The 24,298-nt window shown below is 40.2% G+C and overlaps 1 protein-coding gene across 6 annotated transcripts in view; it reads left to right on the top strand.

Annotated features, from left to right (window-relative positions):
• The window catches only part of DTNA (dystrobrevin alpha), a 234,484-nt gene that overhangs the window by 103,759 nt on the left and 106,427 nt on the right, over positions 1 to 24,298 (top strand). Inside the window, exon 1 of one of the 6 annotated variants that reach the window (XM_030011170.1) lies at positions 20,919 to 20,961. The exons of the other annotated variants lie outside the window; for them this stretch is intronic. Coding sequence (XP_029867030.1) covers positions 20,951 to 20,961 — 11 coding nt within the window. The 5' untranslated portion in view covers positions 20,919 to 20,950. Of the gene's footprint in view, positions 1 to 20,918; positions 20,962 to 24,298 lie in introns of those variants that run through there. 6 annotated transcript variants of the gene reach the window in all.

Genomic DNA, 24,298 nt, shown 5'->3' with positions numbered 1-24,298 from the left:
GACTCAAAATGCCTAGCAGGTTTTGGGGAAGGGTGGTTGCTGGGAAAACCCCATTAGGACCACTTCAGAAAAGCCTGGCACAGTTTATATGGCACATGTCAGGTTGCTGCTAGTTCAGTCCCTGCTCCTGTAGAAACTTCCTACAGGTGAAAGGCCTGGCTCCGTTGCACGTTCAGTCCTTTTATGTCTGCTGAAACTGCTGGAGGAAGACTATGGCCCTGCTTCACAGGAAAAATTTGTTCTCAAAGATGCAGTTGCAAGACTGGGACCTTAGAGGTGGTAATTCACATATTCTAGTACACTTCCCAGTGCAGACTTTGAATGGTATTACTAAGATGTCCCAGCAGTGCAAAAACTCATTTGAAGCTGTAAAGCATCAGTGTTTAACTCAAAAGGCTCTGCCTATGGTTAGTACTCATGTTTAATGCAGTAGGGCAGTGTTAATAATGATTATGTAGCATCTTCCAGAAAAATACAATTCTGTTCCACAAGCAAACAATTTTGTAAAAGTTTTTTTTCCAGGTCAAGAGAGTGGAAGTGCATAGCTGTTTTGTTTCTGAAGGTGTAAATCTGGTGTTTGTCACCTGTACTGGCTCTGCAGCTATACCATTGCATTTCTGTCTGCTGAGCATAATTATGTGATTACAATTCCTATGGAGATAGGGACCTAAATTTTGAAACCAGTGAATGGCTGAAACAGAAAAATAATGATCAGCTGTTTAAGGGATCAGTGATGATTTCATACTGTTAACTCATTTGTTTTCTTAAAAATAAACCGAAATCCCCCAAAGCAAAAGGTGTAGTTTATTTGTGTCTTCCTTCTTAGACTTTGCCACAACTTAGCTCTCACAGGTGGCATGAGTCTATCTGCATTAGATTTGCTGCACAAGAAAACAATCCTGACTTTTATCAGGTGGGTGGACAGGGAAAAAAAAAACCAACTTTTTGTCAGTCTTTTGTGTTGCAGCAGCTGGATTCATTGCTGCTATGGCAACACACCACATGATGAGGTGTATTAGATTGCTCTGCTCAGAGCACGAGGGGGAGAATGAACACAGCTCCTTGCTGAAGGTAAAGGTTACGCTGGAGTTTCTGCCGGAGAGCTGGGGAAGGTCAAATGCTCTAGTTCCCAGCACATGTTGTGCTCAGCAGAAAGGAGTAGGGGCACGTGGCGGTATTAAACTGCAGAACCAGGTAAGGTACAACTGCATCAATTAACCTAAGATCTTACCCTTCTCGGTGTGGCAGCACAACTTCCCAGAGAGTTTTCTCTTAATTTTTCCAAGTGTTTTTCTTTAAAGTTACTTTGCTAATGTGACAATGTGAATACATTGACAGTCGTTTAAACTGTTAGAGAGACTCTTTTACTGCAGAGAGACCAGTTTTACAGATTAGGAGGTGATTGCCCTCAAATAAATGCAAAAGTGTATGTAGATTTTTGCTGTTGTTTCAGCTTTACTTCAAGGTGTTGAGCAAGTTTTGGTTTTGTTACTATCTGCACAGTGGTTCAGAACATCTCTCTTGTCAGTCAGAATCCAGGGCTTTACCTACTTAGTGATTTTTATTATCAGTACTTTTTAATGATCTGCTGTCTTTAGCATTTATTAACATTTCTTCCTCCCTCCCTCCGGATCAGCTGCATCAGGGTGCCTGAGTCTTCTTGGAAATGAATTTTCATGTCATTTCCTCCTTCAGATTTTATGCTGCCTCCTTAAGTCTGACAGTTTCCTTAAAGCAGTTAACCAAACTTCAATGCACTTGTAAAGACATGGAAGTGGAGACAGTGTCACAGGGTATTATGGTTTTTACCCTGTTAACCATTCATCCACATACAGGTAAATAGAAATAATCAATGTCAGCATTGAATTTATGTTTATTCAGAACCACATCAAACTCAAAAAAACTATTTACTCTCCCATGTTCTCTATGCACCTTTTCTTTGCTTTTACACATCACTAGGTTAAATGTGATAGGCTTTCAGGTAGCATCCAGTAGGTGGAGGAAGACAACAGTACTTTAGAAAGGGAAAAACAGGGACCAAAACGGTAGTGGAGAGGGTGGAAAGCATGCCTGAAATTGAAGTTAGATGGTTCAGTACTTTTCCTGCTTCCCATGAGGCGTTTCCAACATTTTTAATACTTTCTATTATCTGCAACTTAGAACATAATTCTTCCTTACCACTGGGCTCCTGTTTATTTCACCAAATAGTTTCTTTTCTCTCCTGACAGTATAAGAGGTGGTTAAGAGCCTCAAACTTTTGCTCCACAGATGATTCTGCTTACACATATAACAAGAATCAGAGGCAGAAATCCAAGTGCTTTTCATGCCCGTTTAAGAACTTTGGTGAGGCTAAAGACTCACCCACTCCCTGGTTCTGTCAGAAAGCACAAGACGCACGGTATGGATGTGTGTGCGAAGCCAGTCCATGGAAAAGGCTCCAGTGTGTTTCATGGCAGACAGATAAAAAATATAAAGAAAAAGTGGCCTGGCCTACTGTGTTGACATAGGGCATAACAAGGGTGTGCAAATGTGCAGTCTTTCTCCATTGCTCTAAGTAAAAGATTTCAAGTGACCTTTCTGTTTCTCCAGATACGTTTATATCCCTAGTGATCCAGTGTTTAAAAGCTCTCATTGCTACTTTAGGCAAATTGGAAGCATTCCTGTAGAAACTGAGGACTGGTGTGAAGGTCAGGCTTCCCCTCACTCACCACTTCTAGTGGCAAGAAGCAACAGCTGGAGTTATGGTATAACTAAAACAAGTCTGAGTGGTAGGCAGTTTTGCCAAAAGCAGAGAGCAAGCTTGCTTTATGCGACGCTCTAGGGACTGCATGGTCAGAGCTCAGATTTCAACGAAGCTCCTCCAGCTGTAATAAGGCAACTTTAAGAGAGGTGAAAAAAGAAGCAGCCATCCCTTTCGTCAGCTCCCAGGAGAGAATTTGTGAAATAAAGAAGTATATAAACAAGCAGCCCTTTGATGATCCCAGAACAAGACAGGTTTGCAAAGAGTTGAGTCGGTATTCTTGAAAATGAGGATTCAGAAAGGGTAGAAATCTTTGAAGGTGAAGATTAGCTGTACAAGGAAAAACTCAAGCAAAATAGGACCGTGATTTAGCTCTGATTCCACCCATTCAAGCAGAGAAGGAAAATCCAGATCAAATTATCTAAGTAATCAAAGAAGCTTAATCTGTCTAGATTTAGGGACCTTGTTCAATTGGGTGAATGAGGAATCGAATTCAAACACCCAAGAGCTCTTTATCACTAATACAGCACATCCATTGTGGCCCAAAGTATAAGGCACTGGGGATGCAAGTGATTCATAGCATAGTATCACTAAAACACTATCTAACTGACTGTCACTGAGATGCACTAGGGGTGAATTTGTCCAGGGAATTAAAAAATTAAGGAATCTAGATAAAAGGAGACAAAGCACCCTCTAAGAAGTGCTTCCCTCTCCATGAGTTTCATTTGTCTTTGGAATCACAGCTGTGATAGTTTATCACAGGCAAGGGAGAAAAGGAAGTGAGAGCCTTAGTTAGGGGCTTCATTATTAAGCACCAACAGCAAAACAAGATAGACAAGAGTGTCTAGCTAGTCATCTTCGCTAGAGTAGCAACAAGGTGAGAGATAATGGAAATACGGGTATGGAGAATCATATTCTCAGTGAAGCCTGGTGAACAGAAGGAACATGAGCATTGTTGGCAAAAGGTAGTTTCCTTCACCAAAGGGTCTTCCTTTGCATGGTTTTTTCTAGGATCATATTGGATTCTACAAATGTTCTTAAAGATTACAATCCTGGTCATAATTTGATGAAGAATACTGTCTTTTCAAGTATCACATACTGTCCATTTTTATGATCTTCCCCTTTTGACTTTTGTTCCATTTACTTTCTACTGTCTCATTAATCCCCTTGAATCTTTTATAAAACCTTCAAAACAAGGGATAGTGTCTTTTATGTCTATAGACTGCACAATGTATTAATACCCAGTGCTAACTGAAACCTCTGAAAGGTACAGTAAAACAAATAATAATTCTTTATAACATATGGGTGCCTCTTGTACATGAACCAGCTGAGAAAGTCATGGAAGACTGCTAAAAGGTACTACTGTACCATCAGAATAATTTCACTGCATGATTTTCCTATTTAGATTTTACCCAGGATTAAAACTATAACTCACTAATAATGTCAACAAATCTATAAGAGAGATCTCATCTGCCCACTCCTGCAGATTAAAATCACACAATTTATTAATATAATATTCTTTTTACTAGTTTTGGATTCATGGAAAACAGTGGAAAAATGAAACTGACTGCACTGGAAAGACAAAAATTAATCCATTGGACTGACATGACTGTGTCAGCCTCTGAGAAGAAAGAAATCTGGGATCTTGATTACCAGGAATAAAAACAGACACAAAATTTTAAGGCTATGTAATATGATGTGTATATGCCTTGTATGCAAATAATAACGTAGGCAAATTTCCAATACAGAACAACTTGCAGTGACTAATTGATGTAGGGATATGTGCACCAGTAGGAGCAGGCTAGTCCCTCACTCAGCCGTCAGATGGCTGAGATACTTGTCTAGGGATAAATATGTACAAGGATGATTACAGTAGCAGATGCTAACTCTAGGAGCTTGGGCTCCACATCCAAATATTCATCTGGCTCAAATCAAAATGGGCAAAAGCATTTCCAAAGGGAGAGCTAACATCTCCAGAGCCACATCTCAGATCAAGAGTGGGTGTATTGACAGCAGTCCAGGGTGTCTTCTTCACATGCAGGAACTGTGCTCTCAGGGCCAGTTATTTCCAAAAGGTCCAGCCACTTAAAGCATTCAACATGGAGAATTAAAGAAATCTGTTCTCTTTGGAAGGAAGTCCGCTATGAAGTCATCCTGGCAGAAGTTGATTTGGTTCTTCATAGAGCACAAGAGCTTGTGGCATCAGGATGTTTATCTTGGATGTCTGTAGGGCTAGCTCCAATACCCATTTCAGCTTTAAGGGTGTGCTGAAACAGGAAATAGGAGCTTTAGTCTTTGATGTTCAGAGCCAGAGACTATCTCAGCACAGGTTTATTGGGGGACAAATCTGTAGGAAGAAGCTATGCTCCCTTTCCACTCAAAGACCTCAAACACACACAACATGCACAACAGCGCACTCAAATGCACATAGCAGCTTGTGGAAAATGAGGGTCTGGCTTCCGGACTGCTGTGGCCACTGAGCAAGGAAGGCAGGCTTGTATATGAATGCCTCAGGGAGAGATGTAAAGCGGCCACCTGGCCACATTTGCCTGTGGTCAAACTTCCTGTAATTCTTCCTCTGAGGAACTTGCCTTCAATATTGCCAAGTTCTGAGTGCTCACAGATCACGAGTCTGTGCTATAGAACAGTCACGAGATGTTAGAGCTACCCTACTTTCTGGCTCGTTGCATGTTCTTTTCTGCAGCCGTGAACCGTGGAGAACTTCTAAATTCACTGCAGAATAAGAGTCTGTTCAGCCTCCTGCTTCCAGTAGTATCATCTCTTAGGGAAAAAAAGCCAAATGCTGTGACACCCTGAGAAAAGATCCTCTTTTCCTGATGGAGCAGTAGAGGTAGAGCCAAAAGAAAAGCTCTCTGAGGTGGGGCAAGGTGGGCATATAGTGCAGAGACCCTAAAACTTAGACTCATTTGGGAATATGTGCAGATGATTACTTTCAGTGAGGAATTAACTTCCTGTGAAAGAAGGAGAAAACAGCTGCTTTAACCAACAGCTCAGGGCATCTGGTGGCTCTTGGAGATGTTAAGTCTTTGAGTGGAAAGGGAGCATAGCTTCTTCCTACAGATTTGTCCCCCAATAAACCTGTGCTGAGATAGTCTCTGGCTCTGAACATTAAAGACTAAAGCTCCTATCCAGATCCTGTGCTAAGGAAAAGCTTCTCTCTGTGATTCTACTACCTCCTCTGTCAGCTTCAGGCTATACTAATTAACTGATCTACAAGACTCCTCCCTCCCTGCCTGTCCCATGTAACCTAACCCTCATATACCTACATGCTTTTGTGTGTGCATATACACACAGACATGCATGCAGACACACTTAAAGTGAGTCTTGTATGTCATTAGATACAAATTATTGAGTTTGGGTTGAATTACTTTGGTTTTCATGATTTCCAAAAAGAAAAATGACCGAATAAAAGATTAAATGCCACAAGCTCTTTTATTAAAGGTCAGTGACCTAAGAAGTGCTATCACATTGGGTAAAGGAGAGTGAACAGGCACAAACTGCAAGTCTCCCCTTCCTTTTACTGAGCAGGTAGCCTGTTAGTTGTGCCCAGCTTTGTGCTCATCTTCTGCAGTGCTGAAGTAACTGGCTGCCTCTGAGGCCGACCATCCCACATGCATTGCGAGCTGCAGCCACACAGTGGACTGAAAGCAACTGAATTTGCAGGGCTGAGAGGCACAGTGCCACCTACCTACTAACTGTAATAAAGAATGTTATTTCTCACACGTTTATGTCACGAGGTGAAGACTAAAAGCCTGTTAGCTGTCTTCAGTTATGGGTATTTTTGTGTGGAGTGCTGCTTAGAATGAAAAGTGGCAGATTAGACTTTCAAGCACCCTTTGACAACGTCAGCGAAGCTGAGGGTGCACTGACGAATGCTAATACTGGAAAACTAAGAACATCTCGATTGTTAATTCTGCTGAAGTTAGCAGAGCAAAGCAGAAAAAAAGGGGTTTTTTTCCTTTTCATAACCCCTAGGCTTCATAAATGCATCACACTTCCTTATTGTCACTTTGCTTGGGAAATCACTGCTGACATCTCACCTGACAATTTATTATCATTCCAGTCAGGCTATATTTCACTTATATTGAAGATTTCTTGGATTTTTACCAGCTTTAAATTATATTGAAAGTAGGCAGATGAACATTTAAATTAAAAGGTTAATTGAAACTGAAATAGTGCACTGGCACAATTAATTTGTTTCAGTTAAAAAGTTTATTAGCTTAAATGAGTATTTGCAGAACCAAGGCAAAAAAAGTTGTGCATTTGTTTCCACACACATAAAAGTAAATGTAGTTGTATTCAAAAGGTGAATAGCCACTAATAACCCTTAAAACCAATAGTCTGTAAGAGTATATCTCCAAAACAAGGAACATTTTTCTGTAGCCAAAGGCCAATTTTTTTATGGTTTCCTATTAGTCACCAGTTTCTTTCATGATTCTTTAGGATTTATGAGCACACTGACGTCTTCAAAGGTGTCAAGAGGAAGAGCTTACGTTGTACAAATGCTTGGGCCAGCAAACACTAGTAAGGTCTTCTGCCTGGCAGAAGATGACCAAATATATGATTCTCTTGTCTTCTTTGTGGCCTTTTTGAGACTAACCAGCAAGATCCTTGTGAGGGCGAATTGTTAGAGAAATCTGTCTGCTTTTCCTTTTTCCTAATTGGAGAGGGGTCAGGCTCTGCTGGTGGCAGGAAAAGGAAACAGTGATTCATTCTGGCTTTCCTGAAAGAAACCAGATTTCAGTTAGTTGGCTTTTCTAGGGTGCCTAATTTAAGAGCACAGCCAAATGAAGATTTTTTTTCCTTTGAAAGAACTGTATTCCCAATCTAGGGGGCAAATTCAACAGCAATAGTAACACCAAAATTAAACTAATCAGATTAAGTCTGTATGAACACAAATGGTTTTTTAGACAGAGCAAGTGCTTGCAGTATGTTCCAAAATAAGGAGTAACACATGTTATTTGGAATATGTTTAAACATGAAAAATGTGCTTTAATTGGGTTATTTTAAAGAAGTTTATGTTTGAAAACATCTAAGCTTAATAAATATTATATTGTGTAATTTTCTATTCAAAGAAATGTTATGGCCCTAAATAGCAACACAAATGGATTTTTTTTTTCAATATCTAATAGATGGACTATTTTAAATTCTACTTCATCCCCTGTATTAGTTTTCTGACAGGGTTTCCATCATCAGGCTTTAGGGAATACACTTAAGCACTGAGGTCTTGAAACTATGGTAATTTTTAATCTTTAGCAAGTGACCAGTTAGACCTCATTGGCTTTATGGCATTCAAACCTCTCTTCAGATTTTACTAGGTATTTTGTCCATTATAGCATCTGCCTCAGTTATACAGATGGGTATGCTGGGACAGTATCATACCAAAACCACCAGTTTGTGAGAAGTGGGAAGGGCGCTTTTATCCCCCAGCATGATTTTTGTGAGTTTATGCATCTTCGTGGCACTGCAGGAGAGGAGACAGTAGGTGGTCTTGGGCAATGAGGTGGATGCAAAGGTCAGGATGCCTCCTGTTTCACTGGAAGTGTGGCCATAGCTCTCTTCGAAGAATATTATCCCACCCTATAACTAACTGTGTCAGTTCTGAGCAACTCAAATGTGCTACCTCGTGTGACTTGAGAAACAAAGCCTAGTCCTTTGGCCTCTAATCAAAAGCATTACTGTTTGATTTTGGTCATCTTTGACAGCCGTTCATTGTTTTCCTCACGCAGTGCACACACAGCTCACACATCAGCAGTCACCCAGCAGGTGCGAGGTGCCCAAATGCTTCTCTGGTGCACTGCTTCAAACTGACGTGCTGTTCATGAGTAGGCTGACCAAAAAGACCTGTTGTTTGGGTTTTATTCTGGTCTTTGTTCCATGTTAGAAACGTAACTGTCGACCTCTGAAAACTCTGTATGCAAAGGTACAATTCAGTGTCTTCAGCAGGCTTTGAAAATACTTCACCGTCTTAGTGTGAAGGGCACTGATAGGTACCCCTTAGCTTCCAGGCTGTACGTTCATTGTATTCCCTTCTCTGGTATTCTTACTGTCTTCCCTTGACTGCATTGCCGCTCCCTTCTCTCCCATCTGTCCTATTCCTCCTCCATCCTCACTGCATATATGCACTTTTTTGCCTCTGTTGTGCTATTCCTTGGAGCAGACTCGCATTTTCTAACGGCCAGATGCTCTGCCTTCAGATCCATCCTTTAACGTTTATGCAAGGAATCTCTTTTTCTAGCTCTCATCAACAATAATCCTTGCTCCTTTTCGTTGCCTTTAATTGTTTCCGTATGTCTTGTGTTCTGTTCGTCCTGTCTTTGGTGGCAAGTTTTTCCTGTGTTCATGAAGCACAAGTACGATTCTTGGTGAATGTTGTTATCAGCATTGTGGCTGCAATTAAGTTTACACTTCGTATAGGGCCAATTGCTGGTGTTATTCAGAGATATTAATTGGACTTAACCCACCCTCTTTCATATTGTTGCTTTATGCTCAATAAAACAACCTATTTGGTGTCCTATGTATCTGATTGAAATAAGGCATTGCCAGAGCCCAGCACTTGCTTGGTGTCTGTTAAAGTACTGAAACCGAGGAGCTTTCCTCTGGTAGACCTTTCCCATAATGAAGCCCATGTCACTCCTGAAGAGAAGCTGTTCTCAGGAGAGGCTGTGAGCCAAGCGTGCGCCTTGATCCACCTGCCTCTAGTTTACATGCTTGCCTAGTGTGCACCGCTGGGCTGCCTAGGGGTAACAGCTTCTCCAGGCGGCCACCAGGCACCAAGCGAGATTTGAGCTGTCGGCATCATTGGCCTTCCATCCTGATCTGGAAGGTGACCTTTGGAGGTGCTGGGCGCTGTGGCACCAGCTCTGGGCTCTTGTCTATAGCGCGGCCTCAGGAAGGCTGTCGAAGGGTGGTAGAGGCATACCCTAAAAATGCATAATACTTGTTTCTGAAGTACCCCTATGTGCTCGTGTACTCGAGACTTGGAAGGTCCTTCCCTAACTACTGAGATAATGTGAAATAGGGAAACAAGTGCGCTTTCTGCACGTTGAACGCTGAACAATGATCTTTGGAAAGGCAAATCTGTGGAAGAATGAGGGAAAGTGATTGGGGGGGATCATGAGCACAGAGACAGGGGACTACCTCCTTGTGAAAGAAGAAACCTCTTACAGCCACACTATGTGTAAGGGTATGAAACCAGCTTCTGCCATGTGTTCTTTTTCATGTTGTTGCTGCATCTCACTGCTGAGTCTCCTTTTCAGAGTGATTTTGTTAACAGTGATATATTAAATGCAGGAAAATAGAGTAATCCTGAGCCATGATTAGAAGCTGAAGAAGGAGGATGTTTTAAGCTAGCCATCAGGGTTTTTTTCTCCCAGTTGGCAATGTAAAAATCTGTAAATCACATAAATAACCTAAAAGACTAAAAGCAGAATGAAATAATTATTCATTTGGGGTCAGGTTTTGATTTTTGAGAGCCTAAGTGTAATTATTCTGGCACAAGGGACCTTCTAATGGTTTTAAAGCAAACAGAGCTGGCTGCAATGGGAAACCTGTGCCTTCAAACCAGCGAGCACGCTGGGCTGGGCAAAGCAGTGAGGCAGAGTCCCATGAGGCGGAGCATCACTAGCTTAGACTTGCGCTGAGTTTGGGTGGTTGCAGGCTTGGGGAAGTTTAACAGCCTTCCAGCTGTCAGGGGACAAAAAGATTATTCACCTCCATTTTCTTTAAGCACCTGGCTTTATGATAAATATACACTAAACCACCATGTTTTACAACAGAAATAAGAGTTCTAAGTCAAAAGCTTGAGGAGGGGGATCTTCCTTGCAGAAGTTGTGACTCAACACACTTGGACTGTGTATGGCCAACACTGAAGTATGTTCTTTACAGGACTTTTTTCCCAGCCTGCTCTCTGCTCCCTCTCAGTTAAACAAGGGCCATATTTCAGCACATTTAACTGAGCTGCATGGAGAGAGAGAAGTGATTTAAAAGTACTGAAATTGTAGGAGTCTTTTTTTGTAAGGCAGGGAATGTATCAGGTAGGTGCAGAAATAGATCTTGCAGTTCAGAAATAGGTTTTGAATAGCAGAACATCCCAGGCCTTTAAGTTTTGGGTGAAGTTCAAAGAAATCCTTCCAGAAAGCCAATGCAGAATTTAGCCAGGCCATTCTGTTCCCATTTGTCTCTCTAAAGCCTAGGAAATAAGAAGTTTAATCAGCAGTCCACCAGTGCAATTAGTATTAGCTTAGAAAATTTTCCTCCGTTTGGGGTGTGAGTTGGCAATGTAGAGAACAGCTACGGATCTGAAAATACTGAGACAAGGAGCAGAGAGTGCTTTTGCTCCCTTTTACTAAGCTCACACCTCTATATTTTGAATTCTGACTAAAACCCAGGATAATACAAAGTTGTAAATAGAATAAGGACAACATTGCAATGACCTCAACAGTTTGTAAAAAAAAAATAATTAAATTTTCTGTTTACCTGAAGTGTCCTGCCCTTGTCCATAAAACCAAAATTTCATGTGTAAATTGTAATTTCTAACAGAAATAAAATACTCTAAACCGTGTATTTTAAATCTAAGTGCTACCACATAAGAGAATATGTCTTCATAATGATAGTTCTGATCTTGAGTTAACTGTCAACCCAGGACATTAATATTGTGCAATTGTAACTGTTGGAAGGGGATAGTAAAAATCTGAAGCCCCATTCCAGTTTGTGAAACTGATGTTTTAGGGAAGTAATACCAGGGCTGTAAGCGCATTCTACCTGGGAAGATGCTAATCCATCTTCCCTTCTACTACAGCTGGTCAGATGTGAACAGAAAGGTCCTGCTAGTGTGCTGGAGGCAGAACAGACTGTGACTCTGCCATCTTCAACATATTCCATCTGGCTTTTGCAGCTCTTTGCAAAGGACAGGACCTCATGAGCTGCTGCTAATTAGCATCCTGTGCCTTTAAATTCCTATTGTATCAGATGAAAAATTGGTATGTGAAAACACCTGCAGGCCAGGAAGAAGAGTTTAAGTGGTTATGCCTGCATTTTAAAATAACTCCTCTCCCCCCCCCCCCCATGACTTATTGCATAAAAATAGCCAATATTTTAAACTTCTATCTTCGGGGAGTGTCCCATGCAATCTCTGTGCCTTTTCACGCTCTCTTTCCTATATTCACTGTTTGGTAGTTACACTTTTCCTATAAAAATTCTGGACAGCTAAGGGATAGATTACTTTCATTGGAATCAGTGACTGAAATTATTACATCAAGGTCATCAGGTTAACTTCCTATCTTTGTAAAACAGCATACAATTTTAAATCCAAAATTATCTAAAGTGGATAAAGATGTGGAAAAAATGAGCTGATATAATGATGCATAAAATCTCCCATCAGTGAATATTTCACATCTGCCACTTAAGGATGAACAAGATTGTGTCGTTTGTAACAAATGCCACCTTTTTCATTGAGAATCTTACAGTAATTAAAGAACAGAAGTGACTTGATCCACACGTTGTCGTCATTCATTGCTTATCAACTGTTATTTCTGATGTTGCTGTTCTGTTGTCTTGGCTCCCCCTTGATTGTGAATCTGTTCACATTGCAATTCAACCTTGCAGCATTCTAATTTTAACACTGCAACAGTACAAAATAGACAAACATACAGACTAGACTCTGTTTTGAAAAGATAATGTTTATTTTCATTGCCTAGCTTGATTTTTGGGGGGAGAATGAGAACTCTTCCTTTGTGAAAGGCAGATAGCTAATGGACATCTTACAATATATCCAGAAATAGAGGTATCCTAAATCACAGGTTATTTTTGAAAACACAAGCCATTATGGCTAAAATTAAACATAGGTAAAATCCTGGCAAAATTGACTTCATTGTCATTGAAGTCGATGAAAGCCTTTCCATTGGTTTAAGTGGAACTGTGATTAAACTCTGTATTTTATGTAGAAGATTAAGAGCTTTTACCTTTTTCACATGCAGACATATGCATCCTTTCTACTCCCTTTTCTGCTCTAAATGTACTGTGCGGGAAAAGAGCTACTTAAAAGTTCACAACCTTTAGGAAAGATGGCATGCCAGCAGTGGAGAAGCATTAATCGGTGCAGGACAAGCATGGCTGCGTATGTCAGTCAGTGCCTTTAGTTCCCAAACGAAAGGGTATTTCACTTGACAGGGCTGCAGCAAAAAACTCCAGGTAGATTTCAACGGGCTTCAACTCCCAGTGTTAAAAGGAGAAATTTTAGACATATTTACTGAGGCTTTCGAGTTCAGTGCAAGACATTTTCCATAAGGCAGTGTGCAGGCTGCATTTGTGAAAGTATATTGTTATAGCAACTTAAAACAATGTTCAGGATATCAACTCAAGGGAGTCAGTCTGCAGCAAGCTAAGCCATAGCAATACTCAGAGTAAATGGCTTCTGACTTTTAAAAGTGTTTATTTCCACGGACAGATGTTAGTTTTGCCCTTTCTTTGTGTGGCAAAAATCTGAGGAGCAGGGACCAGTGTCAGGTCTGTCTTGTTCCAGGTGCTGATCCTGAGGGAGATTGCCTGGGGGCCTGCAAGCAATGGGGCAAGTACTATTGCATTTTACAGTGGATGTCCTTAAGGAAGAAGTCAGGGTTGTACCAAGGTGCCATGTTTTCAAAATAAAATTTGCAGCATTTGTTCCAGCCAAGAGAAATTTGCCACAATATTTTGCTCCAGTACTCACGGTAACTCTGGCCAGGAGCCCTCAAACGCAAATCTCCCTAAGCATCTGCTCTTCATCACTCAGGCAAAAACTTTGGCCCAGCCCCTGAAAAAACCTAAATCCTTTATTTTAAAGGGCAAACATTTACTTTCCCACACAATTACCTGCCTGGAATACAAGAGAACTGTTTACTGAGAAAAAAGAAATAAATGACATTTTTCTTTTTTAAAGTCATCCTGTAAAAAGGATGAGAAGTGTAAGCTAAAGTGCCATTCTTTCCAAATCTGTATTTTTTCCCCATAAATACCAGCATAAACTGATGCATATACTGAAGTTTGCATTTGTTGCAGATAGATCCATGACTTCAAGAACAAGTAAAACACCTTTGTACCAGGACAGAGATGGTCCAGATGCTGTACCTTGCCTGGGAGGACAGGAAGTCTGCATATAAATCTTTTTTGTGGATATAGATATAGCAGAAAATATTCTGAGTAGCTGTTGCCCACAGCAAGCTTAAAAGGTTTAATCTTAGAAGGTTTTCTATCCCATATACATTCAGCTGTTACCTGTTTTACAGTCAGTGTTTGCAATACTGGGGAAACAAATATAAACAAACTCACTTTTATCCTGATGTAATCAAATGTGTGCAGATGTGATTTCTGTTTGTTTGGTGTTCATGAGGAGAATGGGAACACCTTTTCTTTGGACATTTGAGAGAGTACTGTATTTGTCTTTTTCCTAATCTTTTGCCATATCAAAAACTGAGCAGTCAAGACAAAGATTATGTGATGTGTCTTTTTGATCCTAGCAAATATATTATTCAAGTCTGGTAAGGTGTGCTTTTTTGAAAATGTTCGTACCTAGCTTTTCTGTTGAAATTTTAGAGATGAACTGAAATCATTCACATACAAAGCGTTGGATTTGGTGCTCAGTATTCTTTCCCTTCAGAGAAGCTCACATAAAACTGTTCTAGAATATGAGTTTTCAGCATTGTTCAAGAGTTCGGCTGATGCCATGAACTGTTGCTGGCAGATGCAGCAACTTCCAGGGGCTTTAAAATGTTGATTCTCCAACTTCGTCTTTTTTAAGTGTATTAATAATTTTTATGTGCATGTAGTTTCACAGTTTCATAAATTCACAATCTTACAAATTTTTAAAGCTTTTTAATGATTTCTAGTCTCCCCCTCAAGATAGTGACACTATTTCAGTCAGTACAATTTCAACAGATTATTCAGAAGAAAATTTAGCTATTTGTGTCTCAAGCTGGAGTATTTTCCTTATATAGCTAACATGATTTTCAAAAATACGTATTGGTTTTCTTCGTAATGTGAGATCTTAGATGAAAATAAAGTTTGAAGGGTTCCTGTTACAGTTTTTTTGCCCTCATTATTTTGACCTTATTAATGCTGCAGGTTATTTATAGCTCCATGACTGCTATGTTAAAACCTTTGCAGACTGACTCTATCAGAAACTGTGTATTTGGAAGACTTCCAAGGTTGCTGCTACTTCGGAGTAGGATCTGCTCCACACTGGCTTCTCATGGACCCTCTGGGGCTTCTGCTCTGGGAAGCCCTGCTGATGTAGCCAGCTCATACCACTGACATACAATTGCTTATCTTGAGAGGTGCTACTTCATAGTATCTTTCTACCTCACCCAAATCTCTGTGATGTTACACATTAGATGGTACAACCTTAAATAGCCTGTTGCTGATACAGTGAGGAATGACTGGCTCTTGATAGAAACAAATCTCCTGGCATTGGAGATGACTGCCTGCGGAAATCCTTTCAGTGCTTCTCCTCGGCTGCAGAAAAATGAGGTGTATGCAAGGAACACCACCAAAAGGCCTTTCTTTGCCAAATATTTCAACACTTTACAGCATGTAAGTCTGTTCCAAGCAAAGGTATTTGTCCTCCCTGGCTGCTATACAAATAGAATTGAGTGGCAAAATTGTAAATAAAATAAAATAAGTAAGTAAAATAAAATTGTAAGCAACTGGAGAAAAAGCCTTTCTGGCTCTTTCAAGTCCCCATTTCAACTAATTTGTGTTGTAAAACCACACTTCCACAGGCTTGCTTAGAACCAGGCCTGCAGCTAAATATTTACCCAATATATTTTGTTAAATCTGTTTTCACTGCCTCCGGAAATGAATTCACACCTCTAATTCCTAAGTACCCTTTGCCTCTGGGCATCTGTAGTGAAATGCAGGTATGAGAAGAGCTGAAATAGAGTTGAGAAACTGATAACCTGAGTCAATAAGCAATGGATTGAGAAGACAGAATGGTCCTTTGTCTCTCCAGGGTTTGGAAATGGAAATTTTTGAGCTGGAAAGCGGAGCTGGACTGGGGTATTTCAGGTCCTTCAGATGATGCTTGAGAAGGATTTTTAGTTGTGTTGTCAGGCTTCCTGTGCCCTCCACGTCAGCTCCGGCCCTTCCCAAGTTTGATCTCCTGGAGAGAAAGCAATGTGCATGGGGAGGTGCCGCCACCCCGTGCAACAGTGGGAGAGGTGAAGAGGAAAGGCAAGCTCTTCTGTGGGAAATCAGCAGCAGCACACGGTGGCAGCCCACACGGCTGGGCCTACAACTGGAGCATGAAGGACACTGTCTTCCTGGAAGTGCCTTGGTCAGGGGACAAGGAAAAGCCCTGGTCAGCTCAGATAGCCTCTCCAAGACCCGCAGCCCTGCAATGGGTTGTATTCAGTGTCCTTGGCAGAACAGTCCCCTGCAGGCCAGACGCAGGTCAGGAGGAGCTAAAGGTTGGCCACTCACCCCACCAGAAGGTATATCAGATAATCCCACCAGTTTTCTTGGCTGCTCAGTGTGTTATACTATGTTAATTCATCTCACCTCTTAGTCCTGCCCCTTAGAAAAGGGGCATAGTCCTGGTTCTCCTCTGCCAAAAAGTTTTTGCTCCTCTTGCTGACTTTGCTGCAGCTGTGTCTTGTTCTTGCCCTCTGCTACACAGGACGCACCTGGTTTTGTGGTGCAGAGCCCCACCTCTGTCCCTGTCTGCCCCTAGACCTGGGCTTGTTATAATCTTGCTTCTCATGAAGCTGAATGAGTGACTTGGCTACCTGGCTCTAATTTGGTCCCTAGCTCTTTGAAGCCAATACCTCATAGCAATGCCTTGTGACAGCAGAGCAAGGCTGACTGTTGTTTCTCCTTCCGTCACGTAGGTTTGCCTTTCCCCTTTGCACGTGGCAAAGGCCTTCATCAAAGGCCAAGGTGGGAGGGTGGGTGGCATTCTCTTGCAGACCACTGGGCAAATGTACCTCTGTCCAAGGGCAGGTTTATAATTTGAGAGGTGGAAGAATTTGTTCCAGGAAGTTCTGCTATGTTGTGGTACTGCATGTAGCTTGAGCACCTTGTAAAAAGTACCAGTTAATTTAGCCCAATCCAAAAAAATGACCTGCCAGAACTTCTTCTCGTAGAAGGTGAAGAACATCTGAGGAGGCACTTGTGCCAAAAGGCTTTATCTGCTCCCTTTTCTAAGGGAGGGGCAGCTTCTTCACAACACTAGCACTGCTCCTAGTCACCTTGTGTCTTTAATACACTTCACTGATTTTTAGGGTCCTGTGTTACTGTCATCTTTTTCACAGGTAAAAGAGGAGTCTTGCAATTCTTCCATCTTTTTTATGTTTCAGCTTTTGGCATCTGTTCAACACAAGGGAGAGATCTGAGCCCAGTGCCCAAAATCTAGCTGTGTGGTTTGCTCCCGTCCTTTGCTCTCTGATTACACTGGAGGCTAAGGCAAGAAAAAAAGTGGTTAGCTGTCACTGAGCAGTCAGCTGTAGGACATCACAACTCTATGATATAACACAGGGGAACTCTGAGAAACCAGAAGTTAGTAGAGGCAAATGGATGGTTTGGGAGAGAAGGGACAAAAGAAAGGTAATAGTGAAGGCAGAAAGAGCAACGGGGGAATAGGATGTGGCTTCTGAGCTAGTCTGTTTTGAAGTCTGTATGTTTAAGAAACTAAATTATGAAATATGTAAGAGGAGAAAAACATATATACAACTGGGGAATGAAAGATGAGCCTCTGCTGATAAAACTCTACTACATGCTATTTTATACCATAGAGAGTCTTGTCCAGAAACATTTCTGGAGTCTCCATTTCACCTCATTGAAAATACAGTGTTGGGCCTACAATATGTATTTCAAAGATTTATTGGGATAGTTTTAAAAGCCACAGACTGTAGGGCATTCACCACATCTCTTGAGAGACTGTCCACAGCCTCATATATCTTTCACTTCAGAGTTCTGTCAAAATCAGACATTTTCTGTGTGTATCATTCCTTTTATTCCTAATTAAATGCTGTGTATCACACCTAATAATTCTCTCCTCAACATGAACAGCAGATAGCTATTTTATTCCCAGCTCATCAGCATTTAACAAAACTGTATAGATTTGATGTTATTCTCTTCCCAGAAATCAGACCCTCTGGTCTCCACCCTCTGAGTATTTCCCCATCTTTCCTCCTGGCTCCTTCCACTCTATCAATGGCTTCCAGACAACTTGGTGCCTAAACCAGAATGTAATAGTTGAGTGTGGTTGAACTAGAGCCAAATGAAGGGAGAAGGTCTCTTGCTTCCTGCTCTGATGTGGTGCATTTGATAAGGCAGACCAAAAATACACCACTGCTTTTTTGCCAGAATACTCAGAATAATATTTGACATGGTCTCAGAATTAAGCAAATGACGCCTGAGGTGCGAATGCACTTATTCTTGTTTGCAAATATCTTTAAGCAGTTTAGCTCTAATCTGCTTATTACCAACTTAAACAACTTCAATTTAGATGCCTCTGGACCAATTTAAGGATCGACTCCATTTACCGGCAGGGTTCAAATTGGACATGGTTTTGTCAAGGCAGTGGTGTGGCACTTCTAACTAACAGAGACTTCTCCTCAGTTTCAGTACTGGTCACTGCTTTGAAAGCTGTCTTGTTCGGTGTGCGGCTGGAGCATCACGCTGGCGAGCTGGCTGCTGCTGGCTCAGCAGAGGGCTGGTTATACACGGTGCCTCTGAGGGTGGAAGTGGTCTGTAGCTACCTGCTGGTCATAATTACCCGGGTAAATGTGCTTCTCACCTGTGACAGTCAATTCAAGTACATTTTCTTGTCAAAATCCAAGCCTAGCAAGGTGCCTGCTCTCTGAGAGGATTTGTATAATTGTCTCGCTCTTGTGGCCCAATTTGCAGTGCCCCTGCGGTAGCCACGAATGCCATGGCAGCTCTGGCTGGGGTGCAGCCGCTGGGCTGCTGTGGTACATGGTTACAGGTGGTCAGTACCTGATACTGAAAGTATCCGTGCAGTGTTTTATCTGCTCAGAACCAAAGCATTTCACATAAAAATTAGCTTGTAACAGTTTGCATTGGTACTCTTTTCTCCCTCTGCTCTTTTCTGCATATCATGCCTTGCAAGCTGCTGGAGGCCTTAATGCTTTTCTGTAGGGTGTCTCTTTGTTTTCACACTGACCATCAGTTCCTCTTCTTCTGCCAGCTGTAAGGCTTTCTCGTTGATGGACGCTGACTTTTGGTGACCAGTCTCTGTGTAAGTGTGGTGGATCTTGGAAATGGCACCTTCACAGCTGGGAGTTCGGTGACTGGGTTGCTCCATGGGATGGTTTCTGAGGTGCTTCTCCTAGAACCTCTGTGGTGCGTGGGAAAAAACTCCTACTGAATGCAACCGTGACATAAGGACAGGAAAGTCCTTATTCATTCATTGAATAGCCTCACTGAAGTCCATAGCAGTTCTCCCAGGGTAAAAAACTACCCTGCACAGGTGAAAATGGTGGCTTGAAACTGTTAATTCTTCCCAGCAATGGGAGACATACAGCATGTAAAGCATTCATCTTCTGTTATGGCTTTATGTTTGCATTTAAATGTAAGTGGTTGTTTTGTACTAACTGTATGTAGAATAGTAGAAGGAAAATGAGATCTTTGCAAAGGAAGGAGATATTGAAAAATTAGTTTGGGAAATTTTAGTCTTTTGTGGAACATGACAGACACGTACAGACTTATAGTGCTATGTGACTGTGTCTTGATTGTTTTGGCACCTCTTGTAACCTGTCGTTAATTTTACAAAAGTCATTTTTCCACGAAAGTTGATGTGTTCCATGCATCCTAGAGCAATGCTTGAGTAGGAGCATGTCTTCTGACTTGATTACCCTTAGATGAGTGTTTCTAAGAAGCTATCTACTTCATTTTACATGAACAAAAATCTCTTTTAACAACCATTTGGGGATTTCAAAGTACATCAGGAATCTTTGCAACCCTAGCTGCCAGTTTGATTAGCTGTGCTGCTTCTGGGCTTTCCTGTGCTCCCCTTGGCTTTATTCACATTCCCTCCTCGCCATGGGAAAGGTAGGTTCAGGACACTGAAATTTCTCCAGATGAAAGTCTGCTTACAAGCATATTTCTACCAGCTGAAATGTTTATGCTGCATTGGAGGGATTTTTATAACCTAAATGTTCTTTTACAATATAATTAATACTGTTTTATTAAAAATGTTCCTCTCCAAGTATATTTTGCATATGAAACAGTAATTCTAGTTTAGCAGGGTCCAAACAGTGTTAGAGGTAATGTGCATATCTGAGAGGAAAGAACAGGATCAGTGAATCATATGTAGCAGCCTGTTTCTGCTGTGTCCATTTACAAGCATCACTAGCCATTATCTTTGCATTCAATGTTTCAAGCATTAGCTTTCTGTTCTGGCTTAGTGTATGAGACTATTTGGTACATAATTATATTGTATTTCATTTTCTTCTGTACGCTATTGTAATAATGATATTGCCTAATAAAATAATGTCAGATTTTAATTAGGTTAAAAGTAATTTGGTATATTAGGATTTTTATTTGAGAAAATAAACTAGCCGATAGTGCATATCAAGCTGTCCATTTTTTTTTGTTTGCATTTGCTTCATTTCCTGTCGTCCTTTACCTGTTGAAATAAGGATGTGTTTTTTCTTGAATTGTTTTAAGTTATTACAGCACTTCACAGCCTTCATCTAACATAGTGATGTTGTAGTGAAGACATAAGATGCCTGACTTACTATTTATTAAATTGTTAGTTTTGCAAAAATGCCTGCTCCTAATAAATAGCTGCACCTTATTAATCACTGAAATGAATTAACTAGACTAATGTGAAGGGGTATGGTAATATTGTATGAGGGTAGTCCAGCAACAGGAGGCCTAAATTTGCTGGGAGGCAAAGACAGAATACATTTGCATCAAAGACAGTTTTGTAACAGAAAAGCTTATGCTAACCTTCTGTGGTGGGATACTTTAGGAATAACCAGAGATGTATGAACTGATATAAAATGTAGTTCTCTTCGCAGTTCACTTTTATAAGAGTGTCCTGAATAGTACCTCAACATACATCCAAATAATGAAGAGGAGAAGAATGAAAGGGGGAAAGATTCTTGTGTTTCTTACACCCTTCTCTTTAATTCTTCAATTCCTTTTGCTTTCCAAGTGACCTCAGTACTCTGTAAACTTCCACAACACATGCAGAGGAGGTATGTTCTCTGTTAGATACATCTCTGCATGTGACTAAAGCTTATCTTGTGTTGGGAGATAGTCTGACTCCTCCTTGAAGTGCCATTTCCAAGTACATTCCCTTTTATATACACTGTTTGTAGGCTGTCCTTTTTGTTAGACATTTATTAAGGACTAAATAGAAAAACCTTTGAGCCTGGTTCAGCAGTCCATTCCTCTTCAGCTAAATACTTGGTCAGCACAATGGAATTCAAGCATATGCTTTGAGTTCAGTGTGTGTGTAAAGGCTTTGCAGAATAAGGAGAGATTAAAGAAAGCTTTTGTTGAACTGGAGCCCATCTGAGTTTGCCTCTCCTATGCATTCACCACTAGGAGACTCAGAAACGTTTGTATTGGCCTGTAATTTCTTGTAACTTAAATTTTTACAAATGTAGACATCTCATTGCTTAGATTTTTTCCTGCTGTTTCTTCTGTTATCACATGGTACTGCCAGCCTATCTGTTCTGTTTCTGTTGGATATAATGACTGTATTGCTGTACTGCTTGTGTGGTTATTCACGGGCATACAGGCAGGCAGTTATGGAATGAGAATATATAGACACTGATTTTAATCATTCTGACTTTGGGATGGTTGGTATCTTAATATCTTGAGGACTGAATTATTATAGCTAAAGCTGTCAAGTGAAATCATTTAAATGATGCACGTGGAACTTGTTTTCCCACCACGAACCTAGAGACTTAGAAGTGTGTCCTTCAATGTGATCTGGTACTTGAAAACAGAATTAAATGGAACAAGTTGGTGTCTGCTTTAAAAGAATTGTCAGCTGAATGCAGCCACCAAAATGATCGAGTTGTATCACTTTTACCCAAGTCAGCAGGCCACTCACAGAAGGGATACGGCCAGGTAAAAAAGAGAAAATCTCCCATTTCCTTATTCCCTGACAACAGCTAATTGCTAAAAATGCCTTCTTCAGATATTAATTAGATCAGCCTGTAGGCTGCTCTTACTTGCATTAAGGATCTGATTTCTCTCTGCATGAGATTCACACAGTCTCAGTAATCAAAGCTTCTTTTGTCTCAGAAGGTATACTTAACCCAAATATGCTCATAAATTCGTTAATTCCTATCCTAGTGCCATTATTCTGTCCTAGTGCCTGCTCTCACTGAACTTCAAGACAAATTAATAGCTACCACTATGAAAGAATATATGTGAACAATTTCATCAGTGCCTCATCATTCTTTCGTTTGTGATTTTTTTTCCACCTTTCCCCCAATTATATCTGGAGAGACTTGGATTTCCATGGGAATGTTTGTAAAGATTCTTTTTTTTAGCTGTGTTGTTTAGATATAATTCAGACTACTTTTTCATTAATCTATTTGTTATAATATTTCAGAAAATTAAAAAGTGAAAAAAGGCCAAAGGGGTCTATTTCAGGCATAAAGATGAAAAAGTTTAAATTCTTCTTGGTTGTCAGTTGAATAATGGAAAACTCTTCTTAGCTGATGAGGTTTTTTCAACTTCCCTGAATCAATGGCTGTTCGATTAATTGTGTGGATGCCAAAACTTTTGATCAGCTAAGGTGACAAAAGCCAGCAGCCTCTCTATTAACTAATTTGTTTGACTACCCAACAATACTTAATTTTAGTGAAAGATTTTCACAGTACACACAAAGGAGCTCAGTAATTTCAACTGCCTAGGAATGTATCTTCTCCCACAGCTACCATTTGGTTTATTTAGATGTTTTTATAATTCTAAGGAGATGAAAGTACCTACTGTCCTACAGCAAATAATCATCAAATCCCTATTTACAAAAACTGACAACTTGTATTATTAAAATTGGCAGAAGCCAGGAAATGCTTCCCAACACAATTCTATCACTGACAGCTTACTCAGATGAATTTGGGTTTAATTATGGCAGTACAAGAAGAACTGAAAGATCCCTTTGACTAAGTAGGAGTTTAATTATATGTGAAATCCTGCAACCTGCTTTGTGCCTCTACAGTGGCAAATAAAAAGACCTGAGAGAAGACCAGAGTATCAAAGTATCAAAGTATCAATTACATGCTTCCTGTGATAAAGTCTTTATAACTTTTTATCCCTTGAGTTTTATTACGGTTTTCCCTATGAATTATTCCTTGCTTAACCAACTGAAAGTAGTAGAATTGCAAATTTCAGTGTTTAAAGGTGATCAATACTTTATTGAACTTGGTTTTTAGAAAAAATAGTTTTAAAAAAAACATGTTGAAGGAAGAACTACAGTTTGGTGAAATCCAGCTCCATGATGAGGGCATGGCAAAACTCCATTAAAAGATTAACACATCAGACAAGCAGATTTGGCATTGTGTATCGTCAGCTTTTGTGTCTGAGTTTTGGGGTTTTCTTCTTTTTCTGGAATGTGTTTTGAGTGTAACAAAAAAGAAATTACTGTTAGCGGAGGTTATTTCTAACTACTCCTCAGGTGAACTAAGGCTCTGAAACATCATGCATGAGTGTAAAGGAAATCAGTATCTGCGTTATTTTTTTTTAAATATTTAATAAACTTAGATGAAATACAGTTTTAAAGTAGCATTTGAATAGAACTTTGAAGAGCTGTATTTAAATATATACCAGTTAGCTAAAATCAATCCCTACTGTTTATCAGAACTGTTTATCAGAAGTGATGGCAATGAAGCACTGGATAAAAGTTTTTTGGAGCTGACCAAAATTATTTTATTGGATAATTTTATACTCTCAAAGGGTGAAAACATATTTGAAGCACTGAACGTTAATTTTCTTTCCATGTTTCACCCAACAGAGTAGTTTCTTGTAGTGCCAGGAAGGCTGACTCTAAAAGACCATGCTTAGAAAAAGTCTATTTTGACTCTCATGTTTTCTGTCTTCAAACTGCCTTTTTTTCATTAGTGATGAACCTCTTCACAATTTCTTTTTTAGACCTCACAGATAAGATTTGCATAGCATTCAGACTTCTTGAAGGCTGAGTGTTACAAAAATGAGTTGCAGTGGGTGCCTTATTAGGCATTTCTGACAGTTTCCTACGAAGGATACAAAGCTCCTGAAAGGGGAACTGCTGAAAAATCTGTTGGAAAATTCTTTCTTAAAAACAAAAGACACATTTTGCTAAAGGAATAAATCAAGAGAGAATTACTTTTTTTTTTTAAATATTAAAATTGCAAAATATGACAAAAACAAGAAAAGGCAGACTTGCTGAGGCTGATGTTGGAGATGAACTTAGCAACAGCTTTTGTTTTCCTTCTTCACTGTAAAATGCTCATCTAGATAAAACACAAACAAGCATTGTAAGTGCAATGCAATTATACCTAGCCTCAGGAAAGAGCATTGACCAACTTTACTATAGTG

The sequence above is a fragment of the Aquila chrysaetos genome, chromosome 4 (assembly GCF_900496995.4).
Source record: "Aquila chrysaetos chrysaetos chromosome 4, bAquChr1.4, whole genome shotgun sequence".
Taxonomy (NCBI): Eukaryota; Metazoa; Chordata; class Aves; order Accipitriformes; family Accipitridae; genus Aquila; species Aquila chrysaetos.
The sequence above is the reverse complement of the archived record's forward strand: the minus strand, read 5'-3'. Positions and strand labels throughout refer to the sequence as shown.